Source organism: Natrix helvetica, assembly GCF_964273705.1.
Source record: "Natrix helvetica genome assembly, chromosome: Z".
In the NCBI taxonomy this organism is placed as follows: Eukaryota; Metazoa; Chordata; class Lepidosauria; order Squamata; family Natricidae; genus Natrix; species Natrix helvetica.
In genome coordinates, this window is record NC_138554.1 from 70,857,454 (window position 1) to 70,879,493 (window position 22,040).

A 22,040-nucleotide genomic window follows, 5' to 3' on the forward strand; every position below is an offset into this window, starting at 1 on the left:
CGGATTGGTTGCAGTTCGTGTTGACTGGAGGGCAGGGATCGATCCCGAGGTGCATCACTTGTGGGATGCCCCAGGGGTCGGTTCTCTCACCCCTCCTGTTCAACATATATATATGAAACCGCTGGGCGAGCTCATCCATGGTTTTGGGATACAGTATCATCAATATGCTGATGATAACTAACTTTTCATCTCTACCCCAAACCACCGAAACGATGCCCTCAATGTGATGTCCCAATGCCTGGAGGCTGTGTGGATCTGGATGGGGAGGAACAGGCTCAAGCTCAATCCCTCCAAGACTGAGTGGCTGTGGTTTCCGTCATCCCGATTTGTGCATCTTGTTCCATCTTTGATGATAGGGGGAGAAATTTTAATCCCCTCAGAGAGGGCCCGCAATCTGGGAGTCCTCCTGGACACGCGGCTTAGTTTAGAAGAACATCTGACAGCCGTGACCAGGGGGGCTTTTTACCAGGTTTGCCTGGTACGTCAGTTGCGCCCCTTTCTGGATCAGGATGCTCTATGCACAGTCACTCATGCCCTCATTCTTTCTTGTCTGGACTGCCCTTGAAGAGCACCAGGAGGCTTCAGCTGGTCCAGAATGCAGCCACGTGGGTTATCATGGGGGTACCTAGGTGCTCCCATGTTACACCCTTTTAGGTGGCCTGCACTGGTTGCTGGTTGTTTTCCGGGTGCAATTCAAGGTACTAATTATGACCTTTAAAGTGCTCCATGGCTTAGGCCCAGGGTACCTGTGAGACCACGTACTGCCACCAGTAGCCTCCCACCGTCCAGTGCGATCCCACAGAGTTGGCCTCCTCAGGGTGCCGTCGGCCAGACAGTGTTGGCTAGCAACCCCCAAGGGGAGACCCTTCTCTGTGGGAGCTCCTTCCTTCTGGAATGAGCTGCCTCCGGAGCTTCACATAATCCCCGACCTCTGGTCCTTCCGACGCGCCCTAAAAGGTTGGCTTTTCCAGCAAGCTGGCCTGGCCCGTTAATTTTATCTAATTTTTAAAATGTTAGTGTTATATTAATTGGATTTGTTTTTGGGATTGTTTCTAATTTCCTTTTAACTTTTGTAATATGTATTTTTTAATGCTATACGCCCCTCTGAGTCCTTTGGGAGAAGGGCAGCATATAAATCCAATAAAACGAAACAAAACAAAACATGTCCTGACTTACATTTTGTCTATATTAATTTTCAGTTTGTGACATGTATCAGGATATGTCCTGTAACCCTGAAGAAGTATTAAGTTCTGAAACTAGATCTCTTGCTACTTCTCTGAACATTTTCAGTTTAGCTTTTCCAACAAAATGGGAAGGATAGGAAATTAGATAAAATGAGTTAGAGCATCACTGCTGCAGCTTGCCTCAAAACAAGGCAAAACAAGAAATCCAGGCCTCAAAGCAAGAAATCCAGGCTGATAGAAAGTTTGACCAAAAATTTTTTGAGAATTTTTTCATTTAAAGTTCCAAATGAATCTGGATGTGATTCAGATGGATTTTGGATGTTCAGTGAATCAGAGTAATGGATGGACTTTACTCATTTCTAGTCACAAATATATGCATTGTAATGGTTCAGCTCAATCCAAATCTATTCAACTTGGTCCACTTGTTATACTTCAACTAAATCATTTCAAATATTAAAATCAAATTATAGATTTTATTCAACCATTACAATGATTCAGTCAATTTGTATCAACTTTCCAAATTGATTGAATATCCAGGGTCAATGAAACATCCTCACTTGCTATTCTATTCCCTCAGATCTTACATCAAAACTTTGGGGATTTATCTATGTAATCAGCCAAAGACCTATAATATAATCACATCATTATGAAATATTTTCCATTGATTCCCTTGCTGCTTGAAGTGTCCTAGTACATCATCTACTCAAGAGGTTGGGAGACTTTCACAAGAAAACAAAAATTTGGAAAAAAAATCAAGGCTGTCCTTGAATTCACCACTTCTTTGCAAATGGAAGGAACACTTCCATGCATTAAACACTTCCTATTTTGTACCTAAGACAATGAGATTTAAATATGGTTCTTACCAAATAAATGATTTTAAGTGTAACTGACCTCATTGGTAAGTAATCTAAGACTGGCTGGTACAGTAATTAGTTTTGCTGTAAATTAATGATATTATGCAGTGTTCCCAATTGAACATATTTAATTTGTATTCTTATATATTTAATTTCTGTGCTGTTTTGTTTAAAATGTACAGCAACAGGGGCCTTAGGGTATGCTTCTCCTTCACAGGCAAGAACACATGAGGATAATTCTTAGGCAGTCTGACTAGGAAAATTTTAAAAAAATCTTGTCAAATATTTCAGGATTTGAGAAAATATGTAAAGTAAGGAAGATGAGTATTATGCAATCACTTTTCAAAAATAGTAACTGTGATCAATAAATAGGTTTCAGGCTGAGTATCTGTGTCTGCTAATAGAATTGTGCTTGTTATTCACATTGTTATTTGTCAGTTAAACTTTTTAAGACATAGCAGGGAGAAGTAAGGTGTTTAAGTGCCAGTTGGACATCTCATGCTTCTGGCTGCATTGTATTTCCCACAAGCCTGTATGAAATGACAAATGGTATGTTAATATGCTATAAATTGCCTGAATCCACATGTATATTTCCTTTACTAACTGTCTTCTTAGAAAAATTCATATTGATATTGTTTTGGTGGATATTGATTGAATTACGTTTCTTCTTGTATAGAGATCCAAGACTATTGGCACTCAAAATATAGAAAAATGTAGCAATTCACATTAGAAAGATATTCAAAACAATATCAGAAGGAAGATATAACACTAATTGTCACCACATAAAATGTGCATAATGACAAATGGTACTTCATAAGAATGTTGGGATGGTTTGGAATTCAGGCACAATTATGTTAATAAAAAAGTTTTCTACTAAGCCAAGTGAATGGAAACCTACTTGCCTTTTCCTACATGAGTGAATGATTTTAATTTATCTCTCAGGCCTCAAGATTTAGGGAAAAATATTTAGATGTACATTTAGAGACATAAGTAGGCCAGAGGTGGTATTCAGCTAGTTCTGACTGGTTCTGGAGAACCAGTAGCGACATTTTGAATAGTTTGAAGAACCGGCAAAAAGGCTGGCCCTGCCTCCACTGCCTCCCAGCCGATCTTTTGTTGCCCTGCCCTGGAGAACGGAGCTGGAAAGCAGGTTAGTGGGGTGGGGAGAGAATGGGGATTTTGCAGTATCCTTCTCCTCCCGCACCCACAAACCCACGCCTCCAAAGCCACACCCACAGAACTGGTAGTAAAAATTTTTTGAATCCAACCACTGAAGCAAGGTAAGGTCAAAACCTTTTCCTGATATTGGATAATATATGCTTTCCATTGAGAGAAGTATGTGTGTACATGGGATCTCTGCATAGGAACCTCAGTGAAAGTTTAAGGAATAAATTATACAGTGCAGCTCCTAAATGCCACTACCAGAGATAGGGATATCCTAAATGATCAGTATCTACTTTTATATTGCAACAAATTAATCAGACATTATTTATTTTCTTACAGAAAGGGAAAGGGGGCTTTAAAATAGGAAACTTTTTAATCACATTTGCATTTATATCTAAACATGCCCAAAAGACATGCTAGTATAAATCAATCAAGTTTGCAGTATAGAAAATAAAATAATTCACTTATGCCACAAAACAGAACAGTTTAAAAACAAAGTAGCAGTGAATAATAGAAAAATTAAATGACATCTCTTTTATACTAAATTGCTACTCCTTTAATAGACTTAATATATGTGCAATAGAAGCTTGTTTACTTACAATTAGGTTCCGATGGATTCAAGGATAAGCAACACATACATGTTAAGGATATCAAGCATAATTTCCACCATGTCAGCAGGAAGTATAATGTTTCCTAGAAAATAAATTTCATAATTTGTTAACTCTTGTAATATTTTAAAACATATTAAATAGTCTTAATTTTTAAATAATTTGCCTGTTACAGAAATTTCAATTTTTTATTAAGCAAAAAATCATGCTGGAAAATATGAATGATTTCTTTTTTGTTTGTTTGTAAATAATGTTTATTCAGAATTTTAATTGCAATTGTAAAACTAAACTTAGAGAAAGAGAAAGGAATGGGGGAAAATTAAAAAGTACAGGAAAAAGGAAAAGAAACAAAAGGACTATTTCTGTTTCTATTCTCAAATACACTTTGAAGAAGCTGTTTTTTCTCATTGGAAAATTGCCTCTGCATCTGCTCTTCCAATTTATCTGTGATTCTAAGAAATTATTCATATATCCAGATCCATAATGATAAAGCCTAGCTCTTGTATTGTTGTGTTTTATAGTGCTTGTTGTACATCACAACAGTATGTGCTTGTTTTGGCACTATGTTCAACTAGTTCTTACTGTGAATCTATAACAAGCTGTTTTTTATTAGCTGCTTTGTCCTAAACCCTGATGCAAATTTAAGACTAAGAGGAAGTGGCTGATCCAAGATCACACAACTGGCTTCATGCTTGAGGCTAAACTAGAATCTTGGTCTCCTCACTTCTAGTCCAGCACTTTAAATTAGCTCCTTGATAACAATTTCTCCAGTCTTTCAGTATACTGTCAAATTGGTGTTGATACTTAGCAACTATATTGATGGACTTTCTTGATAACAATCTCTCCCCTATCATGATCCTTCAGGTCCTTCAACAGAAGAGAATTCAAATTTTCTTCAGAATTTTATTCATGTCAAAGTGCATTTTCCATCATGAATACTGAATATAAATTCTTACAATTTGTAAGAATTTAATTTGTATGTTTTTCATAGCCATATAGAAGTGACACAATAAGCAGGTTTAACATGATAATGCAATTGTTTTACTCTGTTAGGATTAGAAAGATAGTAATACAAATAAGACAAGATTAGATGCTAATTCAATTCTTAGTGTATATTTTGTTTTGCTTTCATTGTACAGCTGCTATGTTAACTCCAGGTGTTAAATCTATTTTCCTCCTTTAGCCAATCAGATACAGACTGAAATGGAAAGATACCTCTCTATTTGATTGTTTACATCAGTCTAATCTAAAGGAAAAATGTTGACATTCTATCAAGTTCATGACATAATCTAACTGTATTTATGTGTTTACTATATATTATTGTAATATTGTATTAATTTTTATTATGAGATAATTTGCAATTCCTGCCAGATTAAGTATTAAAACACATTTTCCTGACTGACATTTATACATTTTGTTTTTAAAAAATCCCCTCTTGTTTAAAAATACAATGTTTTCATAGCAAAGCTACTGTTGGATAAGTAGTGCCCTGAATTAAGGGAGGATTTTATTTTGTTTCAAATGAGGCAGTGCTGTCCAGAGATATCTCTAAAATCTAACTAAAGTAGTGAAAAAATATTGCAGTGTTGCACTGGAAGTTCTGCTTCTTACATACATCAAAACACAAAGGGGAAGAGTTAGTGTCACAATGACACAGCAATCATTTCTTCATTGCCTCTGTCCTCTGCAATCTGGTTTTGATTTGCAAAACATACTGTGAAATTTCAGTCCAGTTTTATTTATGTGTTGATGTGGTAAGCAGTGCCATTCAACCATAAAATTAAAAATGCCCAGTTATGTGAATGCAAATTAGCAGCTTCAATCCTCTTTTCTAATACAATGTGGACATTAATGCTGATCATTTGCATATACATTTCTTTCACTGAAATAGTGGAAATAAATTTCACTTTACAGTCCAACACTTCTGTGCTTAAATAATTTTTTGAATCAGAGTTTAAATTTACATGTACTGTACTCCTTAAAAGTCATACAAATCTTTTGCAATTAATACATCTGATGACAGATTGACTTTCAGAAAATGAAAGGATATAATTGCATTGCTGTAGAAAGCAATGCAAGTTATTGCATTTTTTAAAAAGGACCTTATCCTGCTTTTTAGTAAGGGAAGTAAGTTCTCTGAGACATTTAAGTGTAATCAGTAGCTTTACACAGACTTACAACAGAAATAATGGGACAAAGATAGCAATTCCAGGAAATAATTCGTCAAGTTAAATACAAATTGACTAAATCAAAATAATAATAATTGCAAGATAATTAGTAGCAAAAAAAGTATACTGGAATAATGAAGGACCAGATCAATGCATGATATTTCTTCAAAAGTTCAAGAAAATTTTCTACCACATCTCCATTTTAAGGATGTCAATGGCATATCTGTGTTATAACACTAGAAAAAGTACTTTAGGTCTAAATGATAAAACTTTATCATGAGGTCAAGATAGTGCTGTGTTGAATTTTGTATGAAATAACATTTTATTTTGAAAGCAATTATAACCATCAAAGCACAATTTTTACAAGTATTTCTGGATAATTTTGGTCTTCCAGAAAAATCAACTACCATATCTCAAAGCTTAGTAATTCATTTTAATTGTAATTCAAAGATTTTGCAAAAATATATTAAAAGGAAATGCAGTGTATGTGTATACATTACACTCAGATTATGATTGACCTCTTGCCCTCCTATGGAAAAATTTCAATAATCTGAAACTATTTGCTGTAATAACAAGTTTTGTTAATATATTTGAGTCAATAGAAACCAAAGTTGAATTTGATTAACTAAAGAAGCCATATAAAAACACTGTTATCTCAGTGAAGATGGCTTTGCTGAAGATACTTTTGTAATCATATGTTGTGGATGTCACTTAAATCTACTCCAACAACCCTGTATTAGAACATAACGGTTTAAGCTCAGTTTACTATATGCGTGAAAAGCTATGTCTTTGCTCAGTTCTTTTTTTGCTTGCAATATGAAGAAGGGAGGACATTCCAGATATCTAGGACAAAGATAGATATATACAGTAGCTAGGTGTGTGTGTGTGTGTGTGTGTGTGTGTGTGTGTGAGAGAGAGAGAGAGAGAGAGAGAGAGAGAGAGAGAGAGAGAGAGAGAGAGAGGGAGAGGGAGGGAGAGGGAGATATCCCTTTGGATTCATGGCAAAAAGAATGCTATGCTAGACATAAATGCTTTACCTACCTACCTACCTACCTACCTACCTACCTACCTACCTACCTACCTACCTACCTACCTACTTTCTTTCATCCTAATCTTTAGATTGAATCATTTTACAAGACGTGACAGGAAAATAATAATACAATAAATAATAATACAATAGTAATAATACCACCACCATAAATATTCAATTCTGGTTTAAAGCATGTGGGATAGTCTTGTTTTGTCAACTTTGAAATAAATACTCAAATTGGGGAGGGGGGTAAATAAGGGAGGATGCTACATAAACTTTTAGGCAGGGAATTTTATTCTAGGCCACAACAGATCTATTATCAGTTGCCAATGATAGGCTGAAAGAAAATAAAATCTATAGTTTAAAGCCAATGCTTTGCTACTTTTCTCTTTTTTTTTTGTTAAAAATTGTTTTCTTGTTATTAAGTGATTTTTTTCCTTCCTTCCTTCCTTTATTGATATTGTAGGTTCTGCCAGAAAAATGCTGCATTTTGAAATTTCTAAAGAAGGCAGTGAATTGTCAGTAGTGGCTCAAGCTGATGTGTGGCTTTTCCTCAAAGTATCTAAAGGTAATCGTACCAGAACAAAAGTGACCATTCGACTGCATCAACAGCAGAAACTGCTTAAGCACAGCTCTCAACTTGTGGAAGAGGAAAGTGGACGAAAGGGAGGAAAAAGTGAAATTCTCATTTCTGAAAAAACAGTTGACACTCGTAAAAGTACCTGGCACATTTTCCCAGTTTCCAAAAGTGTTCAGGGTCTCTTGGATCAGGGAAAGAATTCCCTTGATGTGCGGGTTACTTGTGACAAGTGTCAAGAAACAGGAGCCAGCCTGGTGTTGATGGGAAAGAGGAAAAAACGGGGAGAAGCTGAGGAAGGTAATGAAAGCACAGGAGAAGAGCAAAAAGAGCAATCACATAGGCCTTTCCTAATGATGCTGGCCAGGAATTCAGAAGATCGGCACCATAGACGGCGAAGGCGAGGCCTTGAGTGTGATGGAAAAGTCAACATTTGCTGCAAGAAGCACTTCTTTGTTAGCTTCAAAGACATTGGTTGGAATGACTGGATCATTGCCCCACAAGGCTACCACGCCAATTACTGTGAAGGTGATTGTCCTAGTCATATTGCAGGCACATCTAGTTCCACACTCTCTTTCCACTCTACTGTTATCAACCATTACCGCATGAGAGGCCACAGTCCTTTCTCCAGCCTCAAGTCATGCTGTGTTCCTACCAAACTACGACCAATGTCTATGCTTTACTATGATGATGGGCAAAATATAATTAAAAAGGACATCCAGAATATGATTGTAGAAGAATGTGGGTGCTCATAGGTTGTGTGCATTTTGCATATCAACACTTTGGGACAGTCTTTTTAAAAATGTCAAGACAATAATTTGAAATAAAATATAACAGGAAAGACCAAATAGTCAACAAAACAGTTACATTTTCAACATAATAGCATCCAGTACTTAAATTAGAGACAAACAGAAGAAAGAAGAACAACATTATTTCTAGGGCATCAAGGCAATGCAATCTATATGCTCCATATTTTATTGCATGGTATTCCACACTTAGCAACAAGGGGAGATATCTTTCCCTACCCAATGTTACCTATGCATTCAAGCCTTGATAACAGCATAGCTAAAATAAAGCAATTTGCCTGTTAAATCCAAAATGTTATTAAAATTCTATAAAAGCCATGTGTATGAAAACTACATTCACTGGCACTTTTATTCCCAAGAATTTACCAAGGACACAATGAGTGTGCACATATGTGATTGTGGAGATTTCTTATGGCAAACACCTTCAAAAAGCACATGTATGTGTGTGTGTGTGGTGTGTGTGTGTGTGTGTGCTCATAAAGGGGACAATTAATGCAGGTGTATTCACCTTTATTTTCTGCACTATTTTTGCAAAAAGGTTTTTAAAAAGTAGGAAAGAGAAAAGAAAGAAAAAAGAAAAAGAAAGAAAGAAAAAGAAAGAAAACACAAAGTTACATTTTGTAAAGGTGCTTATGACATTAGAACTATGCAACCAAGTTCATTTGAAACTTTACCTGAGAGAGACAGAGAGACAGAGAGAAAGAAAGAAAAACCCAGACTTAAAAAATAATAATGGAAATACCATTTAATTTTTTCTTCAATGAAAAATACTTGAAAGGAATATGTTTGTCCAGTTACTGGGCCAACATTTCTACGTTTTGTAAAAATGAGAAAAAAGTTTTTTTAAAGAAAATATTGTTTACTATTTGCACTACAAACTATGTTCAACCTGTCTTCTATCCTTTATTTAACAAGTAATTTGGGGAGGGATTTGGTTGGGTTGGAAGGGAGTTGAAAGCTGCACTTATTGTGAGCTATATAAGAACTGCTACAGCACACAAAATAGTTATTTTTATTACAATATTTTATATCTTAAAAATGGTACACCAAAGATGTTTGTGTGAGCCTCAACAATTTTTTTTAAACAAATGTTATCTATAGGTTAGGATCTGATTTAAGGGTCATTAGTGAAACTGGTTGTATTCAAACTATGGTAGATGATTTCTTGATGAATCTGACCACCAGATTTAGCTATTCACTTATAAAGCCCATGGAATTTTGAATTAAAAACTGAATTTTAGATTACTGCAATTGTGAATCCTTCATATGTACAGCAGTTGTGCATTAATGGAAAACAACACAATAGAAAAGTGTAATCCATATTTGTTTATGTATGTGTATATACAATTTAAGCATTTCAGGCTAGGCTTTTAATGCTCTTAAAAATAATGTTTGTGTGCCAAGCACAGTGTATTATTCCCCCCTCCTATTTAAAATTATACCACTGTGTATAAAACCTCCAATATAAACATAGACCAATGTGATCTTGCATCTTTCTTTAGTGGTAAATTGAAACTTCAAGACAGCGGAACCCACTAACTCTTGAATAGTTACAATCTATGTAGCAATTAATGGACAGTGGATAGGAATATTGGTAATTACATATGTTCATTTGAAAGTGAAAAACAAGCAGAGAGAGACAAATGAATAAGAATACTTGTGTATTGCCTGGTCCTCTTGCATAGTTTCTGAATTATATTGGAGGAAATATATTGGTGGAGAATGCCAGACAAATAATTTGCTCATTGTCTTGTCAATGTATTATTCTCCAAATAGAAACTATTTCATGCCCTGCCAATATACAAAATGTATGTGTCAGTAATTTATAAAATGCTCCTTATCAATCTGCCACCATTAGCAGGCATTGTAGATTACCAATTTTGGTCAATGCAGAATATTTGTCCAGATATCTAGCAATTGTAAATCCCAGAATCCCAGGCAGCATGATTAAAAGCCTCTAAATAGCAGAAGTTTGAATAGAGAATGGGTGAAAAATCCAGAATGAAGTGGAGTTGCACATTTTTGTATGAATGCAGAGAGAAACTTATGCTGATGTATATTCATCAGGAAACTTACATTAAACCTGGTATGTGAGAAAGTAAAAGAATTCTGTTAAGAGTAGTGTTTTCTATTACCAGTTTGGGATAGAATCTGCTTAGAAATTTGAATTCATATTTCCCCTCTATCTGGTACTACTTAAATGCATTCCTTTTTTGTACAGATAGAATCCATTTGTGCTGACAGAAAAATTTCAGCAGCTGTAACCCAAAATATGGAACTTTAGCTGTAATCCAATGTATAGAACTACGTTATCCAATGTATGGAACTTTATAGATATAAAATTGATACATTGCCATTATATAAACCTAAAAGCAATTAGAAAAAGATGACATTGCAAATCTCCCTTCCTTGGGTGAAAAATCACAAATAATAATAATAGTTTGTGATATTGATTGTCGTAGTCAAGAAGGGATGTGTTGAGAATCTCACATCATGAAGTCAAGATATGGGCTAGCATGACTTCATGAAATCTCTTAAAAGGTGGAATATGAACCAGAGAAATGAATCCTTTCTCTCATGAATTTTAATAAAGCATCAAAATGATAATCCTAGCTGATAAGGAAAAGTCCATGATGAAATATTAAGCATGAAATTTTATGTTGCATTGATAGTTGCTTCAAGCACTGTGACAAGGTTATGAGTTTGTCTGAGCACCAATATTTATATATCTGTATCAACAAGACAGAAAATAAAAGGGGAAAATGTTTTACCTCATTCAATAAATATTAAAGTATTTGCTTGCAGATAAATCAAATTTAATTTACAATATATAGCATTTATAACATAACTAGTCTGGTATACATTTATGGAGGTTTTTAAACTTCCATGTATCAATTTTATAGAAAGAAAATACATTTCATATTTAAAATATGCACAGGTGTTCTTCCAAATAATACAAAAAGAAAATGTAAGTAAATTATTTGCTTATGTAATACTTTGCAGAAAAAAGAACATTCACTAATGATTTTGGGAGACAACAAAATCTTAAAAGGATAGTGCTTGAAGTTATGTAATTGGAAACACTTCATTAACTGTAGAATATATGTTTTCTGACCTATTAGTTACATATGGAGTGTCCATGTTTATCAGAAATTCCAACTGTATAAAAGTGAAGTTAAGCAGAAGTTATCTGTACTTTAAAGTTTTGACACTTGAAGCAGCTATATTTAGTCAAATATTTCCTTTTTCTGATACAACTCCACATTTTCTCACAGAACAAACCAGACTTTCATAATAAATTCTAGGATGTTTAAGTCATGTAAGCAGCTAGAAGGACACCAGCTCTCTAGGAATGAGGCACAATCTTATAAATGCATACTCTAATTAAGTTCTAATTAAATTCAGGGCAACTTTACCTTAAGATAAAAAGATAAAAAGTTAGCAGAATAATAGAAGGGTTCTTACATGAAGAAAAATTAGAAAGGGAAGATGGGGAGGTTACTAAATATAAAGTATAATTGGTTTGTATTAATCTTACCCTGAGCAAGTGACTTTCAGAAAAACCTGTAGCACAGGATGATTGTGAAATAAATGAAATTAGAAATGAAATTATTTTAAAGAAGTAATTATAGTAACATCCATAGGATCACATACAATAGTAATAAACAGATCCTTTATTAATTAATCATATGCTTATCATTATTGGCATGGACAACAGCACTGATGATTTCATGCTAGCCGAAAATAGGTGTATATTAATCTTTTTGACAAGATATTTTCAGAAATCCAGTTCTATTTTTATTGAATTCAACTGCTCCATCCATCCTTCCTAAAATCTTAGCTTGGTTTGTTATTCAAATATATGCTTCTGTGATCTTTCAATCAATTCTAATATATTTATCTACACTTTTCAAGTAGGTGGGGAAAAACTAGTTAACAAAAGTGACTTACAAAAACACACTGGAAAGAGTGGGAGGTATATAAATTAATGAATAAGTATGTCTATCCCATTCCAATTGCATCCATATATATGTATACTTTATTTTGAAGTTGCTTATTGTTTAACTTCTACAGTCATAGCTTTTTAACTTACAGTTATTTAAAGCATAAAGAGTAGATTAAGTTGAATTGCTTCCTCAGAATAGGGATTGAAATTGCTATCCTATTTGACTAGTTTTTCAAGACTCAGCTACCTTGGCAAAAATATTTTTGAGGTAAAAAAAAAGATTAAGATCTTTTAAAAAGGACACTCATTTTCTTTTGATATCTTTATTAAGAAAAAAACCAATACCAGATGTTAACCAATTTTGTTGTATTTAAGTACAATGACAATAAAGATTATACTTATACTTAACAAGGGGTTATGAGGGTATAAAACATTGGCCTGTGACTTTCGTAAGGTGCGGAATCTACCACATGTTCCTTTTTCCATCTTGCCTGTGCATTTTAGGAGCTAAATATGAAAAGTGTGGTTTTCACCAGCTATAGTTTAATATTAAACATTTCAAGGAAATAACTTTTTGTATCATTTTTCAGAATAAAAAGGGAGGGTACCTGAATCTTGACTATGCTAGAGCAGCTCATTCATTACAGTATTAAACTCACGATCAATTAAATTGAAACTGAAATACTATTATTAGTATTTAAATTATACCTGGTTGTCACTCACAGAGCTCATTCAAATATGCCATTTCAAAATCAATAGAAACTTATTAGTTACATATTTTTGCTGGTAATACTCTCAAAAATCTGTAAACCAGGGATTCTTAACCCCAGTAGCTATAAATTTATAATGGTACATGTTCTATTTAAAATCAATTTCAGTTTTTTAAATCCCTAGTCCACAAGTAATAAAGTCAGTTTCTGATATTCTAAACTAACACTGAACTTCTATAATTTATAACTAATCAATATAAAACAGTCAAATTAAAACTTTTATGAATGACATATTTCCCTGAGCAAATGTAATCTACAATTCTATATATCTTGCTATTTATTTTTTTAATGCAGTGTTTTTCATTGTTAATTTGCAACTGTTTAATTTTGTATTTAAACTTTTTAAATGATAAATACACATACATATCCCAATCCAACAAGAATTATCAGTGTGTGGAATCTAGAATCTGCGAAAGTTGTCTCTTTGGAATTGGTTCTGCATGTAGAGAGTGCTGGTAAGAAACAATGCAGCTAACCTCAAACACCTATCATAACAGTTTGGTAGCCTTCTCAGCTTCCATAACCTGTATGAGACTGATTCTTAAATATTTCCCTCTTAATCTTTTCTCCAAGCTGTAGACTTAGAGCACTTAATGTTTTCTCTTTTGATGCTAGAGAGAAAGTCCCTTTCATATCAGGTAGCACAAGATTCCACAGAGTTCTAAACTAAGGATATTATTTCTTGAGTGTGTGTCTAAGTGCATACCTGTGTGTATGTCAGTGTAAAATACACACACTCACACACACAAGCAGACACATAAATCAACCTGTACATGGATACACATGAGGTTATAACATTTTGTTGGAGTTGTTAATGTTTTATTGTTATTATTGGGTTACCATTTTGGCGAACTACATGCAGTGCTTTAACCAATGTCCATTCGGCTAATGTAATTAAAATTGTTAATTTATATGCGTACATTTCAACCATGTCATTGTTTTCTTAATATTTATTATGTAGATGAACTGGTATTTTTGCAGTATGTTTTAAGAAGTAACAGTTTAATATGTTCTTATTTGTGTTAGGATTTATTTATTTCATAGCATTCTGTCCAATATTTTATACCTGGAGGCATGCAATTTATACTTTGTACAGTTAGCAGGAAATTTTCATCAACTTCCAATAGTTTCATAAAATAAATAAAGGATATCTTTTGAAAACAAATACATATTTGTATTTGATTTTCTTTTTCTTTTTACTGGTTTGACTGAAATAATCCATGTACTCGTTGTCAGACCAATAAATTTCCATTTTATTGTATGAAAAAAGAGGAATAAATCTTGATCCAAATGAGATATTCTTCAAGCAAAACTAGATCAAGGCTTTGTTTGCTTCACTGAAAATGTTTGCGGCACAATAAAAAAGGTTAAAAATGTTTAAAAATAAAATGCATACCTTTGTAATGTAAATGATTAAACTGTGGTATTGCTGGCATATTTAAGATGTTTAGGACAACAACATTTATCTTTATTTTAATTTCTTTTTCTTTTTCATATTGTTAGCAAGTCAACAAGTAGAATAAATAAAGGGAATTTCATTTAGCATGAATTGTCCAACTAATGTACAGTATAAACTAACATAAAAATTAAGGAAATACTTGAATATTTAAAAGGAGAGGAAATGTTTGAAAAACCTCACTGGATTCTTTTTCATCTATCCACTAATTTAGATGTTCATTTGAAAAAAATGCAATCATTTCCATTTCACTGTAGTTTTTGAGTTTTCAAAAACTTCTTTTTGAATCTTCAGTTTACTTTCCTCCAAGTTTTGGACATCTGCAATGGCAAAATTCTATAGATATAACAGATACAGATATATCTGGGTTTTGCTTGTCTGCCATATCACTATTAAAAGAGTATTCTAATTTATTCTTAAATATCACTGAATGCGTAGGGATTCAGTTCCAGATTTCTGAGAACTACTGTAATCCCTTGTGGATTTTTGCAGATTAATCCATTTTTTTGTTTCACCTTGTCCCACATTCATAGTTTAAACATTTCAGCTCATCCTATTTAACTTAACTCATCCTATTTATTAAGAAATATGTGGATTCTTATTTAAATAGAGTAATTGTAACCCCTATACATATATTATTTCTAATGTCCAGTGGGTTTATATGAGAATTCTAGCCTGCACCTCAAAGAAGAGTGGTATCTCAAGTATTGCTAAAAGCCTTTTTTCTTGAAATTCTTTAAACCTTGTTTGTCATGAAATGTGGTTGAACAAAACAAAGTTGTGGATTTTCCATTCATAATTATTAATATAGGTTATAATTTGTATAATTTTAAATAAGTTGTTGGATCAAGTAAGGGACAAACTTTGAGCACTTTTCTTATGTAATTATTAGGAAAGGAACAGAAAAAGTTCTACTGCACTTGTTAGATTGTCCTTTCTATAATGTCCTCTTGCCCAGTTTATTATTATATGTAAGGTGGGAGGGTAGAATATGGAAATCGTGAAATGAAAACACACTTCACATACTCCAGGCTCCCATTGTTATTGAAATTCCTTCTAAACACAACTATAATAAGTGCCAGTACTTTACAAATTTTACAATAGTCCCCAATTTATCTCTACCCCATGGAATAATTGAAAACAGATTTACAACTTTTCACTGACTTCCCATCTCTGTTTCTTCATATTCCTAATTCTATAAAGATTCCTAATAAACCCTAGAACTACATAAACCAGTCTATTTCTAATCCTGCACCATTTCATACCTATTCATTCATATGCTTCTTATCCCAGTTCCTTAACTCTTTATATTTTAATCAAAGAAAACACTACATCTGAAAATGTGTTTACATATGGGCTTTAAGCTAAAGTGCAAATATTATATACATTAGCCATCTTTTAGAAGCCAAAAGTTAAATGCAAAATGCTTATATACTAGTGCCCCTAATTAGTTGGTTTGTTGAAAAATGATGATGGGAAAATTATTGAGGTCCCTAGGATTGAATACAAACCTTATTCTTCCCTTCAAAGGCTTTTTTTGAATCTTTTGCTTGCTTGTCCTCTCAAATCGGTTTGCAATATCAATAAAAGCAAAAGCTCACAACCATAACAAATTCATATATAGTGCAATATAATACATGAAACAAAGCAGATAAAACCACAGCTAATTAGTAGTTTAACATGCCTTAAACAGCTTGGGAAAATTGCATGGGCTTTGTTTTCTGCCCAAACCATGATCATTTGAGTAAAAGTATAACCAGTCTTGTCTTGAGCCAGAATTAGTTCCTAGATCTCTAGGAAGAGATGTCAGAAATGCCTGGAAATCTGAAACCATAGGTCACATTTTCCTGTCAATTTTCTCCCATTATATTCCCACTCCTACCCCCATACTTAATTAATTATTCTGATCCTTGTCTCACTGAATCTGAGCAATACACGCACTCATGAGATTTCAAAGTGTGTCAGATTTTGTTTCTCAGACACTTGATTATATGAATTAGATCCTGCCATTTTCCTGCCCATTAATGGTTGAACAGTTTATCCAGAAGTCCTCAGCTCAACACATTCCCTAACTACAGACATGTGGTGATGAATGGATACAATTTATTTTGTCTTATTCTGAAATCAGAGCTATTTGGCAAAGGAATGAAAAAGTTCACCACTACTTCAGAAAATTTGTCAAAAGGTGAGCACTGATAGTATTTGTAGAAAAAAAAAATTCAGATAAAAAAGCGCTGCATTTCTTTGCTCACAAGAAATATGCCTGGTGTTTTGTAACAGTAGCAGTAATGATAGGCAAGGATGGATTAGCTTATCTATTTTGTTTATTTGCTTTCTCTTTTATACATCCTACTCAAATGCCATAATGTGGAGTTCTGAAGGAGGAGACATGATCTGAAAACCACTAAACCGTATCTTTCAAAGATCTTGGAGACCTGGGAACTACCAAAGGACTGGAAAAGTGCTGATGTGGCTTCCATCTATGTACAGTTTCTTATTGACTCCTCTTTGTGTTTGTATTTTCTATTTATTGATGTGTTTTTATTTGACTGTACACCGCCCCGAGTCCCTTTGGGGAGAGGGGGCGGTATAAAAATCTAAATAAAAGTAAAGTAAAGTAAAGTAAATCTTCAAAAAGAAAAAAAATGTATCCAGGATTGTAAGGCATGCCTCCTTCAATATCCAAGAAAGAAAAACCTCAACTCCATTTTAATAAAGTACTTTTATTAGATATGAAGTGAAAGCAACAAAAAGGAAAGTAAGATCTGAGCCAGGCGGGAACATATACATATCAAACGTTTTCCCAGCACCCTCCCCCCACTTCCCCAACCCAGTGTCCAATCTGCAATTCCCTAAGATGTCATGTGGAGTGCATCTTCAAACAGCCTCATCAAGTTGATATGCAAAACAGTTGGCCTTGACCAAGTCTGAACATCAGCCACCAGCACGCGCAGAAGATGGTGAGAACAAGACTCCTCCAGTACAATATAATTCCCTTCCCCAATACCAAGCCCCCCCCCATTCCTATGGCAGCCGATAGCAAGCAAGCGTAGCAAAGCAGCCATAAACGAGCAAGCAAACAGAGGCTGACATCTTCAAAAAGAAAAATAATGTATCCAGGACCAATCAGCCCGATATCAATGTCTGGGAAGATTCTGGAAAAAGGTAATCAAGCAATGGATCCACAAATATCTAGAAACAAGAAAGTTATTATTAGAAGCCAGCACGGATATGTCAAAAATATATCATGCCATATAAATCTTATTGCATTATTTAACAAAGTGACCAAATTAGTGGTTGTTGTGGACTTGGCATATTTACACTTCAGTAAGGCATTTGCAAAGTAGACCACAACCTACTTTTTGATAACATTTAAAAAAATGTGGAATAGACAGTATCATTAGATGTAACTGGTTGGCCAACTACACCCAATGTATAGTCCTCAATGGAACTACATCTACATAGGGAAAAGCACACAGTGGAGTACTATAAGGTCCTATCTTAAGCTCATGTGAAGTTTTAGTAAGACCACTCTAGGAATACTGGATCCAGTTTTGGTCACCACAGTTCAAGAAAGATGTTGAGACTTTAGGAAGGATGCAAAGAAGAGCAACAAAGATAATTGGGGTTGGAAGCTAAATATATGATGAACCATTGGGAAGGAATTGGGTATGTCTAGTCTAAAGAATAGAAGGACTATGGATAACATGAAAACAATCTTCCAATATTTGCAAGGCTATCACAGAGAAGAGGGAGTCAACCTATTTATCAAAGCTTCTCAAGGCAGGACAAGAAGTAACAGATTTAAATCTCCGAAGGAGAGAGCCAATCTAAAATTAAGGAGAAATTTCTGACAATGAGAACAATTAATCACTGGAAATTGTAGGTTCTCCATCATTAGTGGTTTTAAAAAATAGATTGGACAGCCATTTGTACAGAATGGTGTAGGGTTTCCTGCTTGAGCAGGAACTTGAACTAAAAGTCCTCCAGGATTTCTTCCAACTCTATTATTCTGTATTCTATATAATATTTTTGTAATCTTCTTTTGGGTGCTTGTATTAAGGCTTCCAGATATCTAGGATTGGGACATAGTGTGTTACTTTTACAATTATCATTATTCCAACACAGTATTCTTTTATGGTGTTCTGCATACTTAGAAATTCATTCCACAGACCATTTTTGTCTTTTGTTGTCATACCAATAATAGGAGCCAGAAACTTCCATGTTTCAGATTTGAAAGCATTCTGCCTACTAAGGTCCCATCTTGCCCAGATTAAAATGATATAACTTTTAAAAAGACAACAGCAATGTCAACCAATAAGTGTGATATGTATATTCCAGATATCTTTACTATTGTATGAGCAACCAAACCACATGAACATATATAAAACGCTTATCTTTTTCTCAGAAGCAAAAATAGATATAAGAAACATAACAACTTTTAATATTTTACTTCTATACTGATTTCATTTTTTGAGGGAGTCACAATTTTGTATAATTTATTCTAGCAGCTACAAATATGTAATTTTACTCTATGCCATAAATTTAACAAAATCAGACTTAAGTTCCTTTGCGTTGTTATTTTTGGCATAATCAGAGAAGAAAACTACAGATTAGAGGAACAATCTAAAATGATGTGAAAGTCATTCTGATAAAAATACAAGTGCTAGATTCAAATATGTTTGCCAAGAGAACTACTCTAGGGATGAAATTTTATCTGATGATGCTTCTGCTTGTTCCCTATTTAGTTCAAGTCTAGTTTCATGGTTACAAATGTGAAGATTAATCATTACCTAGTGATAGTATTCTTAATTGAACACAGGCATATTTCATCTGCTTAAAACCTTACCTTCAACAGGACATTTGGTATAACAGATTTGCACATTTTATACAATCTCTGTTAACTTTTGACTTCAATTTTGGTGAATTTTTAAAATATATTTGGTGATGGAAAAAATAGTTTTGCTTTCAAGAAAGAATTGGTTCCCAAAAAGTAATATATTAATCGCCATTTAGTAATGAATATTAGTAATTGACTCTCCCAGTCATATTTCCCTTAGAAGCAATGTAGGACAGGGACGTGCGGGGAGGCAAGGGAGGCAGAGCCTCACCTCTCTTCATGAAATATTAATATTATATACATCCGTCCGGCCACGCCCGGGAGCTGGGGAGGCAGAAATTGGGGGAAGGTTCTCGTTGTTCCCCAGTAGCTTTCGTGGCTTCATCATCCGGGAGCGCCGACAACATTTCTGCCTTCGCAGCTCGCGGGCACAGCCAGACGGATGTAGCCAGAGTGACGCCGAGGTGGTCCGGGCGGATGAAAGAGCGAGTGAGCGAGCAATGGAGGTCCTCGGTCGCTCACCCGCCGGACTGCCGCGGCGCCACTCTGGCTACCTCCGTCCGTCCTGCCCGCGAGCTGCGGAGGCAGAAATGTTGTCGGCGCTCCCGGATGATGAAGCCACGAAAGCGACTGGGGAACGACGAGAACCAGCAGAGGCAGGAAGGCTCTCGTCATTCCCCAGTCGCTTTCGTGGCTTCGTCATCTGGGAGCACCGACAACATTTCTGCCTCCGCAGCTCCCGGGCGCGGCCGGATGGATGTAGCCAGAGTGACACCGAGGCGGTCCGGGCAGACGAAAGAGCTGCGGAGGCAGAAATGTTGTTGGCGCTCCCGGTTGATGAAGCCACGAAAGCGACTGGGGAACGACGAGAACCTTCCTGCCTCTGCTGGACTTTGCACAAGTCCAGCAGAGGCAGGAAGGTTCTCATCGTTCCCCAGTCGCTTTCAAGGACTGCGGAGCGCGAGATGGCGGAGCACGCTCAGGAAGGCAGGGAATGGGATCATGTGTGCTGGAGGCTGAGGCAGCCTCAGCCTCCAGCACACATGGTCCCATTCCCCGCCTTCCTGATGACATCACCAGCCTCACCAGCCATAAACCTCACCGCACGTCACTGATGTAGGATTATGTTTAAAGTTAGCATTTCCCAGCAATACATTTTCCATATTGTTTAAAATCAGAACAAATCCCTGAACAGAGATGATTTTCTGATCAAAATCATTTTTGTTATATACAATATACTATTCTTTTCAGAATGAAAAATATATGAATGTAACTATTCTACATTTATATTTATTTATTTTTAAAAAGGAAAGTATTAATTGATTAACTGAATGAATTCCCTGACAGATTATAGCCTTGACCCATAGATAATCATGTTATGAGAAAAACATGTAACTGAGATTGCAAGACTGTACATTTTATGAGGTAACCAAGTTATCTCAGAAAAATATGAGACTTCTTATTTTAAATAGCTCAGCAACTATTTTAGCTGTGTTAGATCAAATTAAGCATCTTTAATTATAAATATGAATGTGTTCAAGACAGTTTCAATGGCATCCTAATATTACTAAATGTTCTGTACATACCACAATATAGCCAAATTCATCAGTTGAGCATTTTTCAGATAAATACAGCTTATAGTAATTTATTCTAAACTTGTACAGTGTGAATCTCTATGCAACACTATAGGACAAAGCTAACTATAAAAAACATATCTAACATTTTCCAGAATCTTGACTTCTCTATATTCCAGCTATGGCTAAGGTCTTTAATTTATTTTAGTTATTTGTGGGACACCGTCAATTATATTTTGGCAATTGTTTATACAGTGCCAAGAAGTATGCAATGATCTTGCAAATCCTTAGTGGTCACCTAAGTGTGAGAAGCAGAAAGCAAGAGTTAGGTTGTCTATAGATTTCAATTTTATACTAATGTCTTCACCAAGTTTTAAGAGGCATTATATAAAATATGTAAAACACAATGCCTCTTAAAACTTAGTGATATTATACAAAAAATGTAAAAAGTATTTGATGTGATTAAGGATTTAATAACTATCTGTTAAATGAATGTTCAAGCAAAAATATGCTGTTAACATAAGACAGTGAATGGATCAAGTGTTTTTTTTTAGAGTAACCTTGGCAATAACAAAGCAGATTCATTTTTTCTTTTGAATAAAGATAAAAGGAGAAAATAAAGTGAAACTGACCACAGATCTTCATAATCTTAGAGTTGTCTTCCATTTTGCATGGTATTTTGGTTTATGAAACTTGGAGCATTCTAAAAAGTATGCAGATTTGGGGGTGTGCAGCTGTCTGCTTTGTCTTTTTTGATCTCTGCTGGTACATAGCCATTCCAAACAAACAGAAAACAAGGAAAGGAACAGCTAGAAAGGTCACCTCCTTCAATCTCCACAGACGGCCAACAAACTGAAGAAATATATAATGAAATAAAATCTACATGTCAACATTTATATGTATCTTCAAGTTCACTGGACAAGAAAGTTAAGGAATTAGGTACACAACTAGTTTTCTTCATCTGTACTTCTAATGAATGGTCAACATCCAGTAAGGGAACAAAGGAGTCTAGTGAACCACCGGCTAAAGGGTTGGTGTTGTCAAGACAACTTTGGATTCCTAG

At 34.8% G+C, this 22,040-nt stretch overlaps 1 protein-coding gene across 1 annotated transcript in view; it reads left to right on the plus strand.

Moving 5' to 3' along the window:
- Positions 1 to 14,383, plus strand: part of INHBA (inhibin subunit beta A) — an 18,492-nt gene extending 4,109 nt beyond the window's left edge. The window contains exon 2 of the mRNA XM_081932216.1: positions 7,475 to 14,383. Within this exon, the coding sequence (XP_081788342.1) occupies positions 7,475 to 8,340 (866 nt within the window). The 3' untranslated portion in view covers positions 8,341 to 14,383. The remainder of the gene's footprint in view (positions 1 to 7,474) is intronic.
- The last annotated feature ends 7,657 nt before the right edge of the window (positions 14,384 to 22,040 follow it).